Raw genomic sequence first — 15009 nt, 5'->3', positions numbered from 1 at the left:
CCGGGACTCCAGGATCATGACCTGAGCCGAAGGCAGTCGCTTAACCAACTGAGCCACCCAGGCGCCCCTGACCCTCCTCCCTCTTATGCTCTCTGTCTCTCATTCTCTCTCTCTCAAATAAATAAATAAAATCTTTAAAAAAAAAAAAAAATTTGAGTAGGGTTTGTTAGGTTCTGAAATTTGGGTCTCGATCACTAGGCCAAGAAAAATTGCAAGCTGATTTATTTTGGACTGCAGATGACCTAAAAACTCTGTTCTACTTTAGGGAGACCTCTCTGAGCCACTCACAAAATGTAGGGAAAGGGGATGGTAGATGCCCTTGGCGGGAACTCCATGTGCATTGGTACCGTCTCAGTGGTTCAGCTTACTGCGCCTTTAGCCGGGTGCTAACTCACCACAGGACTGGATCACGTAACACCGCTTGTCTTTAGATGGATATAAGGCTCAATTCACTCCTCTCTTCATAGAGTTTATTCACATTTGCCTCATATTTCCCACCAGGATCTGAAGCAGTGCGTCCATTTGTCTCCATGTCTGAGAGGTAGTTAGGTAGTCAGAATTGGGAGATGCTTACATGATTCTAAACCAACCCAAGCTTCTCAGGTTGCCACACGCTTTTTCAGCAGAAATGATACTTAAAGGGTCTCGAAGTGTAGTCTTCCTGATGTGTATTCAGTGAACCTTGAAACCGTTTGCATACACTTCCCTTCACATTTGCCATTGAGAACTGCACATCCTAAACCACATAAAATTAAGCTTCCACAAGTATGCCCTTGTCATCTTCCATTCTGACAGGGCTGCATCAGAGAAGATGTCCCTGATCACTAAGGAGTTAGGCCAGTATAATCTGGAACACTCTTCCAGAACTCACTTCCATCTGGAAATGTCCCTTATTCTGTGATTTGATCTTTGAAACTAAAATTTGCTTATTTCCTATCATAGCGCCTTTCACTCCTCGCTGGGTTTATTGTAGTGGGGTTCTCACAGTGAGGAAACTTTTCTTTAACCTACTCGGGAGTGACGTAAACGTTTTTAAGTGCACTCCCTCCTTACCCAGACTATCTCTTCGTTCCTTTATACAGCCCTACTGTGTTCATCAAATATGAAATGTAAAAAGAAATGAAAGGTGGAAACAAATTAAGAAAGTGATTGAAGCTCATCTTTCTAGTCTTGCTGAATTTATAAGCCATGCTCATACGGAGCAGGGAAGAACTGAACACTGATTCCAAAGGGCAAGGCCCTCCAATGTGGACTCACATGTTAGTTTCCAAGTCTGCCACAGTTTCTCTATGAAGACACAAATGTTCTCATTGCCTTCCGTTTTCTTATGTGAAAGGATACACACTGTCCTGGACCAGGAGATTATTCTGTATGGGCTTTTGGAGCACGGCTTCCTTGTTGCTTGAGGTGCACAGTGTCTCTTGAGTGGCTGCACTGTTACGTAGATAACCGGCCCCCTAAGGATGACAGTGTACAGTAACCTCTCATACATGTAAATATTTATGATAAGTTTTGAGACATGGGATTATTGGATGATAGGGAAGCTGCATTTGTAATTTTCACAGATATTTTCGAAGCACCTCACTAAGGAGGTTGTTGCTATGTGTACCCTGATGCTGGCTTCACAGACTGTGTAGTGTCCAGCGTAATTTTTGATGACCTGATAAGTAAAATACAGAATCTTGTTGGAGGTTTAATTTGAACTTGTTTGGATATGAATGAGGTATAACATTTTGTGTTGAATAGCAATTTGTATTTCCTTTATTGGGAAGTATCTGTTCATTGTATTTGCTCTTTGTAGATTTTTAGGAGTTTTTCATACGTCAGGAAACTTATCCCTTTGCCTGTAATTAATAGATTCCAAACATTTTCCCTGGTTTGTGACTTGTCTTTTGACTTTGTCTTTGGTGTATTACAGAAAGGTTTTTATTTTTTCTTATGTAGTTGAATTTACCTTTCTTTGTCAATGCCTCTGTATTCTGAATTATAGCTAGAAATGACTTCCCTGTATAGAGGAATCTTTATTTTTTTAAAAAATATTAAAAATGTGATCTTTTGCTTTTGATTGTTGATTTCATTGCTTTTAACAAAATCAAAGCTTTTAAGCTTTTATGCACGTATGGTTTATCCTGGTATGAATTCAATTCTACTTTTTTTCCTGATGGCTCCCTATTGTCCTGTTAGCATTTTCTGAAAAGCTCATATTTTCCTTTACTGACAGGACCAGATATCATATAGACCAAATTCATGATTCTTTTTCTTCTGCTTTGTTGTCAGTCTATTTGTGTACCTCCACAATACTGTAATAACCGTTGACAATTTATAGTTTTTATAAATGTAAATATGACTAGTAACCCCTTACTGGTCTTCTCTTTTTTCAAGGTGTTTGTGAAGGCTACTGTCGCTTCACCTTCCCATAGGAACTTCAGAATCTGGTTTTGTCTTGTCCCAGAATAATAATAGGAGCAGTAAAAAAATAGCATCTGTTGCCTATTTTTATAGTAAAGAAGAAAAAAGTCTTGAAATCTTAGGCTCTGTGTAGTCAGGGACTCCCGCAAACAGAGTTGTGATTTCCCAGGCATACATCTTATCCTTGTAGCTGTGCATCTGCCATGAGGAGTTGAGAACTCTCAGAGCAGGAAAGAGCATATCCTCCCATTCCCTTTTTTACATGCAAGTAGGGATTTGGTAAGGGAAGGAAGGAAACAAAAACTAGTAGCTTTTGAATAATTTGGATAGATTATTTTCATTATTTACATTGCTGATTGTGATGGGATTTAAAACAATAAATGACCACCTTTGGTCACTGTGTATATCAGTGATGATGATTTACTATTCATGTTTAGCCTTTTAAATTACTCTTCCAATTTCATTGCACTTCAAAGAGCCATTTAAGTAGAGTTTCACATTTTTTTAATATTCCGCCTTGTTGGAAGGCAAAGTTGGAGCTATAGTTACGAAGCTTAAAAATGGAAGAATGTGATGGATTATGTTCAGATAACAGAGATTTCATTTTAAGGGCCTTTCTGCTTGCTTTCGATAGTAAATCCTGTTCCCAGAGTGAATACTCCTTCACTAGAGAATCAGTCATTGGTCACTTTTAAGCACCTAACTTTTGGGCTAGTATTAAAATTTTTTGAGGTATAGCCCTTTTAAGAAGTAAGTCATGGTGTTGATATATGTGAAGAATGCCCATAAATTGCTAGAACTTACCATCATTATTACCCGGATACAAGACAGGAGCCTCTGCTATTGTGTCAGAAGTCTAAATTGGACTTCTAAATTTGAGATATTGAAATGGCTTAAATCTGGGTATGATTTGCTCTGTACAAGCTAGCTAGTCTTCGCTGGTATACTTCAGTTTGTATAGTTGACTGTATAAAGCACATCACAAATATTAAGGATAAATATATTTAATTGATCTATAAATGGAACTTCAGAATCTGTTAAGATAATCCTGATAAGAGAATTGTTTTGGCCTTCTCACTTTAAAAAGTTACAGCTTGGTCACGTTCACCAAGCATGCGTGGGCGGCAGGGCACGTGGTAACCATCCTGACCCGCTGCGCTGCTCTTAGTAGACTAGCCAGCCACGCTTTGTTCGCCTTATATTCTCGTGGGAAGGAATGTTTATAGATGAATAAATTGGTTTGGTTTCTCTTTATCTTGACATGGGTGCCAAATAAAATTATATGCTTTTGTATTACAAAAATGATCATTCTCACATCATTCTAAGTGTATATTGATAACTGAGCTGGGAGTGTGTAGTGCATGTCAATCAGCCACACTGAAGCTTCATTGCATTTTTGTCATTTTGTAATTCTGAGTATACCACTGGAAAGTAAGCTTCTCTGCACTAAAACATAATGCTCCACAGGACAATGATTTTAGTATTTTTTTTTGTTTTAATCACTGGTTTACCCCAAATGCGTCAAGATAATGCCTGACACATATTGGGTGTTCAAAATATTTTTTGAATATCTGAGTAATGGTTAGAGTCAGACTCCTGGATGCACAGCCTAGCAACTCCCCATTTATGAACTGTGGCCTTGGGCAAGTTTTACCATCCTTCTGTGCTTCTGTTTCCTTATCTTTAGACTGGGGATGATAATGCTACCAAACGCAGAATTTTTGTAAGAAATGTACAGTGGTTGCCTTTGCTATTACTGAATAGTCAGGGTTACCTGATAGGCTGCTTTAGCATGTTTTTATTCTGTGTTTATTCTGTAGTATTTATTTGTACTGTGACAAAAATCCTTAGCCTTAGTTTTTTTGTCTGAAACGTAAAGAACTGATTGGAGAGTAACTTAAGTGTCTTATGTTCTGGCTCCTTTGGCTTAAATCACTTTTTGAACATGTACTTGGAGGCCATCCCAAACCCATCTTTTGTTTTCTTGGAATTGCCAAATTTCTTATGTTTGCCCCTGTGGTAATTCATCTTTTGGTAGCTTCAAATACAAGAAGGATTATATTGAACCAAAAAATCTCATTAAAGAATCCAGTGGTTCATGAGCCTTGAAAAACAAGTCTATCCTCATCCATGTAGTAGTTCCCTAAAATACTTAAAAATTATTATCATGTCCCCTTGAGAGGCAGCTCCAAACTGATCATCCCTAAAGCAAACTCTTGACCTCCCCTTAGCATCCTGATCCCTGACCTGACAATTGAAGTTCCCAGTTCTGGCTGTTACAGAAGGGGAACATTATCGTCTCATTTTAGATTCTGGATGTCTTCAAAACCATAGGATTGCGGAGAGAGTAGGATGTGAGCTCTGCAGCACAAGGGTTAGTTCATAACTGTCAACTAAGTCCCCCAAGTCTTTCCTACATGTGTCGTGTACCTACCCCATTTCATACCCATTCATTTGGTCTTGCAGGTACAAGCATAGGATTTCCCTTTCATTTTGTTAAGTCTTATAGCTTGCTTTTCTTGTTCCATTCTGGGACAGTCCCCATCTTCTTCCCTTCCCACCTACTTTTCATGTGTCATGCCCGATGTCTGACAGTTTACAAAAGTATGAATATCTGTACCTCTGTAGGTTTTGTTTTCTTTATTGAGAAAGATGAAATCATTCATTGTACTGTGGGTTTGATATGCCTTGTTTGATCAGGTGCAGCATATCCTCTCTTACATACATACACAACAATCTATTGTTCCTTGACATTTAGGTTGTTTTCAATTTGTTGCTGTTAACAGCACTACTGCAATGCATTCTCTCAGTCATGTTTTTGTGTCCTATAGAACACTTCTCTTTCCAAACTTTCTTGGTAGGTTTTATACATTTATTTTTCCAAATCAACTTTAACTTACCCTTCTAAATTCCAATCTCACTGGTATTACATTGAATATATACTTTGAGGACTGACATCTTAATGATTATCGAGCCTTCTCATCAAACATAGAAATTCCACTGGAATTTAAGTATAATTCACATTTTTCTATGGTTTTAGGCATGCTTTCATTTGTATTCCAAAATACAACAATTGGAAGACATACCCAGTGGTTTTCCCCTTTCCCTGAATTCTATGAAATGGGGACTTAATCATGTTGAGTCTTAAGTGTATGATCGTTGTTTTCTTGGAATTGCCAAATTTCTTATGTTTGCCCCTGTGGTAATTCAGTTGAAAGCCATTTAAAGTTTTACACAAAGACCATTTGGATGGTATTTTGAGTTTTCACTGCTTATACTGAACAATAGTATAAAAGCAGATAATGTGGTCAACAGAAGTATGTTTAGTCACTCTTCAAGTTCATCTTAATTTTACTAAGTTTGCTTGGCACTGAAATTTTATACTTAAACTTTGCCAGTAAGAATGAGGATTCTAGGTACAATATAAAGATATAAAAACATGATTGTCAAATTTAATAGAAAATCATCTGTTACAGGGTTATCTACAAAATGTTCCATATTTTTGAAATTAAAAAATCTTTTCCAGGGCCAAAATCAATTTTCAAATATTTTTCTTTCCACTATACGAATCTGAGTTTCTTAAGTGACTTTCTTTTTCTGTTTTCAGAGAAAGTTTCATTGTGCAAATTTGACTTCATGGCCTCGCTGGCTGTATTCCTTATATGATGCTGTAAGTATTACCTTGTACATTTTTCTTTTTACAGTAAGCCTTTTCATAATTAAGGGTCATTAGAATGAAACATGCTTTCATACTCAGTGGTATCTCATTTTCAGAACTAATGCCATCCTTTACATTTAGGTAGAGCACGAAGGAATCGGATACTACTGGACTTACTTTGCTTTTAATCTATAGAATTTTTCATTTTCCCAGTTTCTAGTGGCTTATAAATTCAGGACAAGATGAGACATTTTGGGGTCTATTAAGGATTTGAAATGTGGTAAGTGTAGGTAGATTTAGAAAATTAAAGAATCCCATAACAATGTTTTGGGTTTTTTTTCCTAAATGAGTATATGAACTTATTGTCTCCTGATCCCCAGTTAGTCTATTACATCCGCAAGCATTTTGCTCCTCAAATTGTAATACTTCAGCATCACCATGCCTTGCAAAACTTAAAACTGGAATTCTTCAAAGAATCTGGGTTTTAGACATAAACACTGTGTTCGAAGCTTTTCTATCATTTCCTCTGTGGCATGGGGCAAATTATTTACCTAAATAAATTGATTTTAAAAAATGGGTATAATGATAGTCATTGTACTTGGCACACAGTAGGCATTCAACAAATGTCAGTCATTTCCCTTAGTGAATCACCTCACGCACAGATGTAGACTCTTGCTTGGGAAGACTAAACACTGAAGGTTGAACACTTACCACAAGCAGAACACGAAAGGAAACTACAGTTCACTCTGCCCTGCAGCAGCTTTGGGCTATTACAGATGATACAACAGACAAGTATTTGTGAAAAGATAGTAGGCAGTCCTGTGTACTAAATAGGTGCCAAGTAAGGTATGTAGGTAGCAAGTGCTCATGAAGTTTTTAGGAGCCACTGTCCCTATGAACAGAGTCAGAAAAGCCGTCCTAGAAAGGGGGAGAACGGAGACCAGTTCCACACAGTTGATCAGAGAACACCTAGAAGGCAGTGAGTCAGGAGCATGTGCCATGGGGAAAGAGACAGTGGAGGAGAGAGGCCTGGAAAGCTAACTTAGTGCTGGGCACACAAGCTGGGGCTTTGATCATCTGAGCATAAGGAAACAGACACTTTTAAAGTGGGACTCAGATTTTAGTAGAGTGAAGACTTAAATTGCTATTAATATAGTAGTTTTATTAGAGTTGAAAATCTAGCAGTACGTTCTAAAAAGTCTGTGAACCTTATTATGGCTGCTTTTACTTTAAACAAGGAAACTTTAATGGATAGAATCAAGAAACAGCTACATGAATGGGACGAAAATCTAAAAGATGATTCTCTTCCTTCAAATCCAGTAGGTATGAAAAGTCAGCTTCCTTCCTGGGGCCTTTTGACATTTTACTAAATTATTTTTCTGTTTAATGAAACAAAAAATTTTAGTTTAATATTTTTATTCGCTCTGAAAAGCATACATATCTGGGCTTTTAAAAAAGATTTTTTTAATTAATTGTAACAAAGTTCTTAAATTTTGTGAGTAATCTTAAGCAAAGTTTTTCTGTTAAGTTCAAATTGCAGACAAGATCGGGCACGTTCAGGGTGGTATGGCCGTAGACCAAATTGCAGTAAACGGGGCACATCCAAAAACTTGAGTGTCAGAACTCTCCCTTTTCTTTAAGATGGCTTTCAAAAGGACCCTGATTCTAAGACTGACTTAATCTTATGTACATCATTGCTCTGGTTATTAGGTACAGTTACTGTAGCCATTTTTCTAGTCTTTTAGCAGATTGACTTCCTATACCATGGGTTTGATTTTCATGTTTAAAAGACCAAAAAAAACCTGTTGATAAAAGTCAGAAACCCAGACCCTGGAGCACAGCTCTCTTGGACCTCGCCGCCCTCACATCTTGAGAGTGTAATTTGGCTTCAGTAAACTTTCCCGCCTATACTGCTAAAAATAAGTAAATAAAAGACATTTCTAAAACCAATTATGGGAAAATAATTTTAGAACTTCCTAAGAATATATACTCGATAGCTAGTGTATTTTAGTATTAATTATGTCAAACACATTCTTTGGGAGCCCTGTAGAGAGGGTTTATTTCAAAAAGACACTGTCTGATTCATAAGTCATCTGTTACTTACCTGCTTCAAAAACTTGAAAAACCACCATGTCTTTAAGACTTTTCTTACAGAGTAGCTGCTTGTCTTCCTATTGATGATGTATTAAGGATTCAGCTCCTTAAAATTGGTAGTGCCATCCAACGACTTCGCTGTGAACTAGACATTATGAATAAAGTAAGTGACCATGTTCGTGACACCTATTTTAGGCTTGATTATCTATGGGACCCAGTCATGTAGTCATGCAATTAGAAAACTAGTTGTGCTAGTTTTATTTTTTTTTATTTTTTATTTTTTTTAAAGATTTTATTTATTTATTTGAGACAGAGAGAATGAGAGAGAGAGAGAGAGCACATGAGAGGGGGGAGGGTCAGAGGGAGAAGCAGGCTCCCTGCTGAGCAGGGAGCCCGATGCGGGACTCGATCCCGGGACTCCAGGATCATGACCTGAGCCGAAGGCAGTCGCCCAACCAACTGAGCCACCCAGGCGCCCAGTTTTATTTTTTTTTTAAAGATTTTATTTATTTATTTGAGAGAGTGAGCGAGCAAGCATGGGGGTGTGCAGAGGGAGAGGGGAAACAGACTCTCTGCTGAGCAGAGAGCCTGACACGGGGCTCAATCCCAGGACCCTGAGATCATGACTGGAGCCGAAGGCAGACGGTTAACCTACTGAGCCACCCAGGTGCCCCGCTAGTTTTACATGATTTAAAGGATAATTCAGACATTTCATTTGGGATCATACAGACACTTAGATTGTTTTTACATCCCTCAAACATTTAAGAGTTTGTGAAGACACTCCATTTCTACACGGAGCATCTGTGCCTATATGTATCTGTCACTCCTTGTCCTACAAAGTCAGTAGTTTTATAAATGAGTATGTGTGAGATCTCAGAGGTTTTCTCGGTCCTACTTTAAAACTCTATTTTTGAATGATTGGAAGGAAAACATATTTAGAGGGATCAATACTTTAGAGAAGTTTCTTGATGAGCTATGTAATTACATAATTAAACAAGTGTGAATTTTCCCCACTAATTTTCTCTTAAATTTTTTAGTGTACGTCTCTTTGCTGTAAACAATGTCAAGAAACAGAAATAACAACCAAAAATGAAATATTCAGGTGAGAGCTTTATTACATTTTCAGTATACTTCTAAATACATTTTCCCAACTGCTGTAACAGAGTTATGGTCAAGACCATATTTCCATTTCCCATAGATTTCCCTCTATTAAATAATAATCATTCAGCAAATGCAATGTGGGGAGTTGACACCCTTCCTGATTGGGTACTCAGCAGCAATGATTATGTAAGATATTATTCACAGGTAATGAGCATGGTAGAGTCAAACAAAGGGGCAGTCCTTATTTTCCCCCATTCCTGCTTGATAATCTGTTTATCTTCTTAGTGATTAAGGACCTAACATGAATGCCTCAGGTATGGTCTTCCAGGCAGACATAGGGCCCAAAGGTAAAGTGGGACATGCTTCTGAACATGTACTGATGCTGTGATATAAGTGTTTAAGAATTACTTTAGTTAGTACTTATAAACCAGGACAGTAAAGAAACTGTTGCCTACAAAGTAATCAGTTGCCCAAGGATGACTAAATAGGACCTTTTCACTGTACTTCCACTCTGAGACTCCTTTAGATGAGCTCCCTGTTTTACAAACATGTAGACTAATGAAACTGGGCTGACTCCCAACCTCCTCTTCACATACTAAAGTTCTGATATTACCTCTTATAACCCCATTAGACATTTTTTTCCTTCCCATTTTGACTTCTATGCTGATTCTGTCTTGTAGTTTATCCTTATGTGGACCAATGGCAGCTTATGTGAATCCTCATGGATATGTGCATGAGACACTTACGGTGTATAAAGCTTGCAACTTGAATCTGATAGGCCGGCCTTCTACAGAGCACAGCTGGTTTCCTGGGTAATGTGGTGGTTACTTTTTTTGGGGGGGGGAGTGGGTTTGCCTTAATTGGACAGAGTCCTAAGCAGAGCTGTTAGAATTGTAATCAAAAATAGTGAGATGAATAATTCTATTTAAATGTTCTTCATTTTATGAATGGCTAGTAACAGCTAGTTTGGCATACTCTCACTAAATATAAAGTTAGAAGGTTGGCAACTGCAGTTATCCTTAAATTAACTATACATTTAATCCAGACTTAGCTCATTCTGAAAACCAGCTGGCTTAAAACCCAGTAAAACTGTATCTGAACCATATTCTGTAATGTCAAACCAGAGAATATTTCCCGAGCAATGACAAAACAGCTGGAAAAGCATTGAATCCTGGTTTTCTTCATTTTTTTTCTTTCTTTAGCCCAGTGGCCTTCAAAGTATGAGCCTAGAACTAGCAGCACCACCTGGGAACTAGCGTTAATAGTCTGCTTCCAAATTCTGGGTCAGTCTTTTATTTTGAAAGAGGCCAGCAGAGTATGAATTAATGATTACAATTGTCCTTTTGGGGGCACCTGAGGAGCAAAGCTGGTTAAGCATCTTTTAGTTTCTGCTCAGGTCATGATCTCAGGGTAGTTGAGCTCAAGCCCCCACGTCTGCTTAAGACACCCCCTAAGGCTTTCTCTAAAATAAAATTAAAAATAATTGCCATTTTGGATGTAGGACCGTATCACTTGAATTGTCCAAGCTTATTTAACATCCTTGTTAAGGATTAAAACTAGAATTAACTGTTAGATGCAAGTGGTTTTATTTTTCTAGTTATACTTTGATTTTCTGGATGAATTTTCTGACAAAATCATTCTTCAGAAGTAGTTCTTAGAAATTCATATATGTCTCCCTCCCACCCCCCATTTTAACTCATAAGTGTATTTCTGGAAGTGGATAGTGTTTTGTAACGTGACTGCAATACAAAACCACGAAGGAAAGGTACCTGCGAGTTAATCCATATTAACAAGATTAAGTTTTTTCTCCAATGCCAAGAAAGAAAAAAATAAACACAGCTTAAGAACACAATCAAATTTGTTTCAGGAAATCATATAGAATTTAGCTCTGTCTTGATAACAGCTTTATACAATGATAGGCTTGGGGTACAGAAATGTGTTTCCTTAGCTGATACCTTTCTTTAATTTTGTAGGTATGCTTGGACTATCGCCCAGTGTAGGATCTGTGCAAGCCATATTGGATGGAAATTTACAGCCACCAAAAAAGACATGTCACCTCAAAAATTTTGGGGTTTGACTCGATCTGCTCTGTTGCCCACAATCCCAGACACTGAAGATGAGATAAGCCCCGACAAAGTAATACTTTGCTTATAAACAAATATGGTAGAGATAAAGTTATTTATCTAGTTGGTCTTGTAAAATCAGATCTGCTTTGGAAATTACTGCTTTTGATGCATACCTAAGTAAAAAGCAACATTATGTGGAAGGTTGCAGTTTCTTAGTCAAGGGTTTTTGAAGATTTAAATTAAAATATACTATTGAAAAGGCTGAAAAGCAGTCTAGAAAACTTGGGTTTTTAGGAATATCTAGCTTGATACCATTATATTCGGGCCTGCTAGGATACGAAGACCTCTCTGAAAGGGAGGAGATGGGTTTTCCTGCACCAAACATATTTGTAATTCCCCTAACTCGAGGTTAATCATTTGCTCCTGATACATGGAACCAACAGCAAGTTTTTAGAAGTTCCCAAAGCTAGGGTGCCAAGTACATGTTCCCTTTGAAATAGGCAAAGGCTTTAATTTTCTTGAGTTTCTCTCCTATTGATTTGTAAATTTTGAAAATATTAAAGAGTTAAAATACAGTTTGAGCCCCAAAATAGTGTTCATTTCCTTATGTATTTGCTGAGTGTGTCTGAACACCCTGCTTATTCTGTTCCAAATTTCAATTTGAACCTTAACTAATATGGAACAGAGATACTAAAACATACCTCCCTTCAATCAGGCTACAAGTGACTGCATTTTGTAAGCACCTTTGTTCCATGTAAATTGAAAATCTAAGTAAAGTTTAAGAGCAAATATTACACATTTTCTTTGTCTAAATAATGTAGAATATTTACTCACAAGCTGATAATTTAAGCATAAAGATGAAGCTCTAGATACTGATTAGCCACCTACCTCTTTGCTTATATGTCCAAGTGTTGATGGATCCTTTCACATTTGTGTAATTAACTTCAGTTTTCATAACTGGGCAAAGTTCAACTGATGGGGAGACTGTTAAATCTCGTTTTAATTTATCAATATTTTCTTTTCTTCTTTTACCAAATGTGCAATGGTTGTGAGTGCCTAGACTAAAACGATCAACTGAAGATCTCACATTGCGTATTTACGTACAGGAGGCAAATGAAAAGCAATGTAGGACCTGCCCAAGTTGTAGGGTTTTTGTAGTAATACTGAGAACATTGGGTTTAGAGGACTATACTAGTTGTTCACATAGTCTTACACTATTCCAATAGCAGTCACAGGGCACCCCGCTTTTACTTTTGCCACCTGAAGGGTGTAATCACAGTGTGTTCTATTTTGTTCATTGACACTGGCCAATAAAATTTTCTGATATGTAAAAGAAATGCATATAACACTTTTAGATTGGTTTTATACATAACAAAACAAGACCTCTGAAATAGCGGTATCTCTGCATACTTCCTATTTAGAGATTCTATTTTAGTAGGACTTAAATTATTGACTTGTCCCCACAGAGGACAGAGATGCTAGGACTGGCTATACAAGAAGTCAAATCAATTATAAAATGTTAGAATGTAACAGCTGAAACAGTACTTTGCACTGTACACCCCTTTACCTACCGAAAGCATTTAAGGCTCAAACCTTTAAAAAGCATATGTACAAGCCTGGTCATGGATATTTTAATGTAGGCCATATCTTTTTAATTCGTGAAAAAAATTAACGACTAAGGGTACAGGAGAAACCTGATGTATACTGTCACATACCACATAAGCACATTTATCTTCCAGTTCCAAAGGGAATGTTTATTAAAGGCTCAAGAGTAACTGTCAAGCCAGTCTTTCTCAGGCTTAGCACGCATAAAGAAATCATTATGACAAAGGAAGGTATCAACTACATACTAAAACTTAGAGCTTGCGAGAACAAGTTTCAGGTGTATGAATGCCAGCCACCCAGGACATACCTAGTCTTCATAATTTTATACAGGATATTCTGTCAACTAATTTCAACACAAGTTGGTGTTGAAATTAAATTCATTTAAATGTGTTAAATTCAAGTAAGAATTAACACTTAAAGACACTGATAAAATAATGTAGTTATTTCAATAGCAAACACACACTTTTTTCTTAAAGATAGTTACCACTTTTTAAGATCAGTAATGCGCTACACCGGAAAAAAAAAAAAAAAGTTAAACCCTAGACAGGGGAAGCCAACTATACTATTCACAGCAGGAACTACTCCAGAAGCAGCAGAAGGTTCAAGGATATAAATGAGATTTAAGAGGAGGTAGACTTGAGTTTACTGCCAGAAACTCACAAAGACCTCTGTTGATCTGAGAAGGTCCTCCAAGCTGGCTTTCATTCAAGTCTCTTAAATCTCACTGAGAGGGAGAGAAGAAAACCTAGCCTTACCCCAAATTTTCTGCTATTTAGTGCCAGCTCTCATCAATTTTCGCTCTTCTTTATGTAACTTAGGAGTTCGTCTTTCTCCATTTGGTAGCCGCTTTTTTTCCACTGTTCTCGCAACTGTTGCAACAGAGCCCCAATTTCTTTTCCTGAAGAAATGCCCACTTTTCTGATGTCATGGCCACTCACAGGAAATGGAGGAATGCACCACTGCTGCATCTGCTGCAGAAGACCATGCTCTCCCTGGTACTTCAGGAGTTCACACACACGGGGCATTGCATCAGATTCCCTAGACTAAGGGCCAGAATCAAACATTAAAGTTCCATCTCATGTTAGAATGCTTGCTAATGAGCATATCCTAAAAGGTAAATAAATAACCGAGGTGAAATTTTTCATTTAAAATAAATGACATCCACGTAACACACTGTAGACCTTAATATTAATTAGTTCTGACCAAGCCTGTATATACTTACATCTATAATGAAGTCTTGATAGGGTTTCAGTGGCTCTGAACTATCCATTGCTTTAACTAAATCTTTCCTGTTTTTAACTATGAATATACCAAGGTTCTTCTCTTCTTTTGAAATCTTCAACCTCAAATCCAATTTTGTGACATCATCCTGTACTTTGAATAATGAGGCCAAGAGAGTCATTGGCTTTGGTGAAAAACCATCAGCATTTTTACTAACTTTGTTAAATTCTTCTAAACTTGCACTAGTAGGTAAGCCTGTAGGGACAAAAACATTTTTCACTGATTTTGATTTTTTACACACTCATATCCTCAACCAACCATGGTGTAATATACAAAATGCCCTGTCACTAGAACTCACTGATTCAATCTGATGCTCCATCTTACAGGTTAACCACTGATAAACACTGTTGGTATTCCCTCCCATAATGTCCCCAAAACCTAGGGGAGTCCTAACACATGAGTTTCCATTACTGATCAGGAGGTCCTGAGGCAGTGGTGGTGTCAGACTCATGGGAGATACTAACTTACTCATGACTTCCCACTGACCTGTCACAGACCATCCACGCCCCACATTGCCATTCAAAAACTGTATATGACATAGCCCCAAGTTTCCTGAAGTGTGCTCCAGCATAGACCACTGTTCTTTCTAAAATAATATTAATTTCTACGTATGTCACTCTTTCAAGTGCTTTACACGTATTAACTCATTGAATCTTTTAGCCCTTCTATTAGACCGATGCTGTTCCTCTCACACCCTTTTAGATTCAGTAACTAATGATCATGGAACTAATCCAAATCACAAAGCTGACATCCCTCAAACCCAGGTCTGACACCAAAGGCCACTGTGTCCCACCC

General features: G+C 37.6%; 2 protein-coding genes across 14 annotated transcripts in view; one reads left to right on the top strand and one right to left on the bottom strand.

Moving 5' to 3' along the window:
• The window catches only part of CRBN (cereblon), a 23259-nt gene extending 11356 nt beyond the window's left edge, over positions 1 to 11903 (top strand). For all 9 annotated transcript variants that reach the window (XM_081821050.1, XM_081820991.1, XM_081820999.1 and 6 more), the window contains 6 exons: positions 6017 to 6079; positions 7306 to 7390; positions 8209 to 8324; positions 9199 to 9263; positions 9943 to 10074; positions 11236 to 11903. In XM_081821050.1, coding sequence (XP_081677176.1) covers positions 6017 to 6079; positions 7306 to 7390; positions 8209 to 8324; positions 9199 to 9263; positions 9943 to 10074; positions 11236 to 11416 — 642 coding nt within the window. In that variant the 3' untranslated portion in view covers positions 11417 to 11903. The remainder of the gene's footprint in view (positions 1 to 6016; positions 6080 to 7305; positions 7391 to 8208; positions 8325 to 9198; positions 9264 to 9942; positions 10075 to 11235) is intronic.
• The window catches only part of TRNT1 (tRNA nucleotidyl transferase 1), a 22167-nt gene continuing 16409 nt past the window's right edge, over positions 9252 to 15009 (bottom strand). For all 5 annotated transcript variants that reach the window (XM_081821069.1, XM_081821075.1, XM_081821080.1 and 2 more), the window contains 2 exons: positions 14156 to 14409; positions 9252 to 13976 (listed from right to left, as the gene is read on the bottom strand). In XM_081821069.1, coding sequence (XP_081677195.1) covers positions 13722 to 13976; positions 14156 to 14409 — 509 coding nt within the window. In that variant the 3' untranslated portion in view covers positions 9252 to 13721. The remainder of the gene's footprint in view (positions 13977 to 14155; positions 14410 to 15009) is intronic.

This window comes from Leptonychotes weddellii, chromosome 1 (genome assembly GCF_054177405.1).
Source record: "Leptonychotes weddellii isolate Sample4059 chromosome 1, ASM5417740v2, whole genome shotgun sequence".
NCBI classification, from domain to species: Eukaryota; Metazoa; Chordata; class Mammalia; order Carnivora; family Phocidae; genus Leptonychotes; species Leptonychotes weddellii.
The sequence above is the reverse complement of the archived record's forward strand: the minus strand, read 5'-3'. Positions and strand labels throughout refer to the sequence as shown.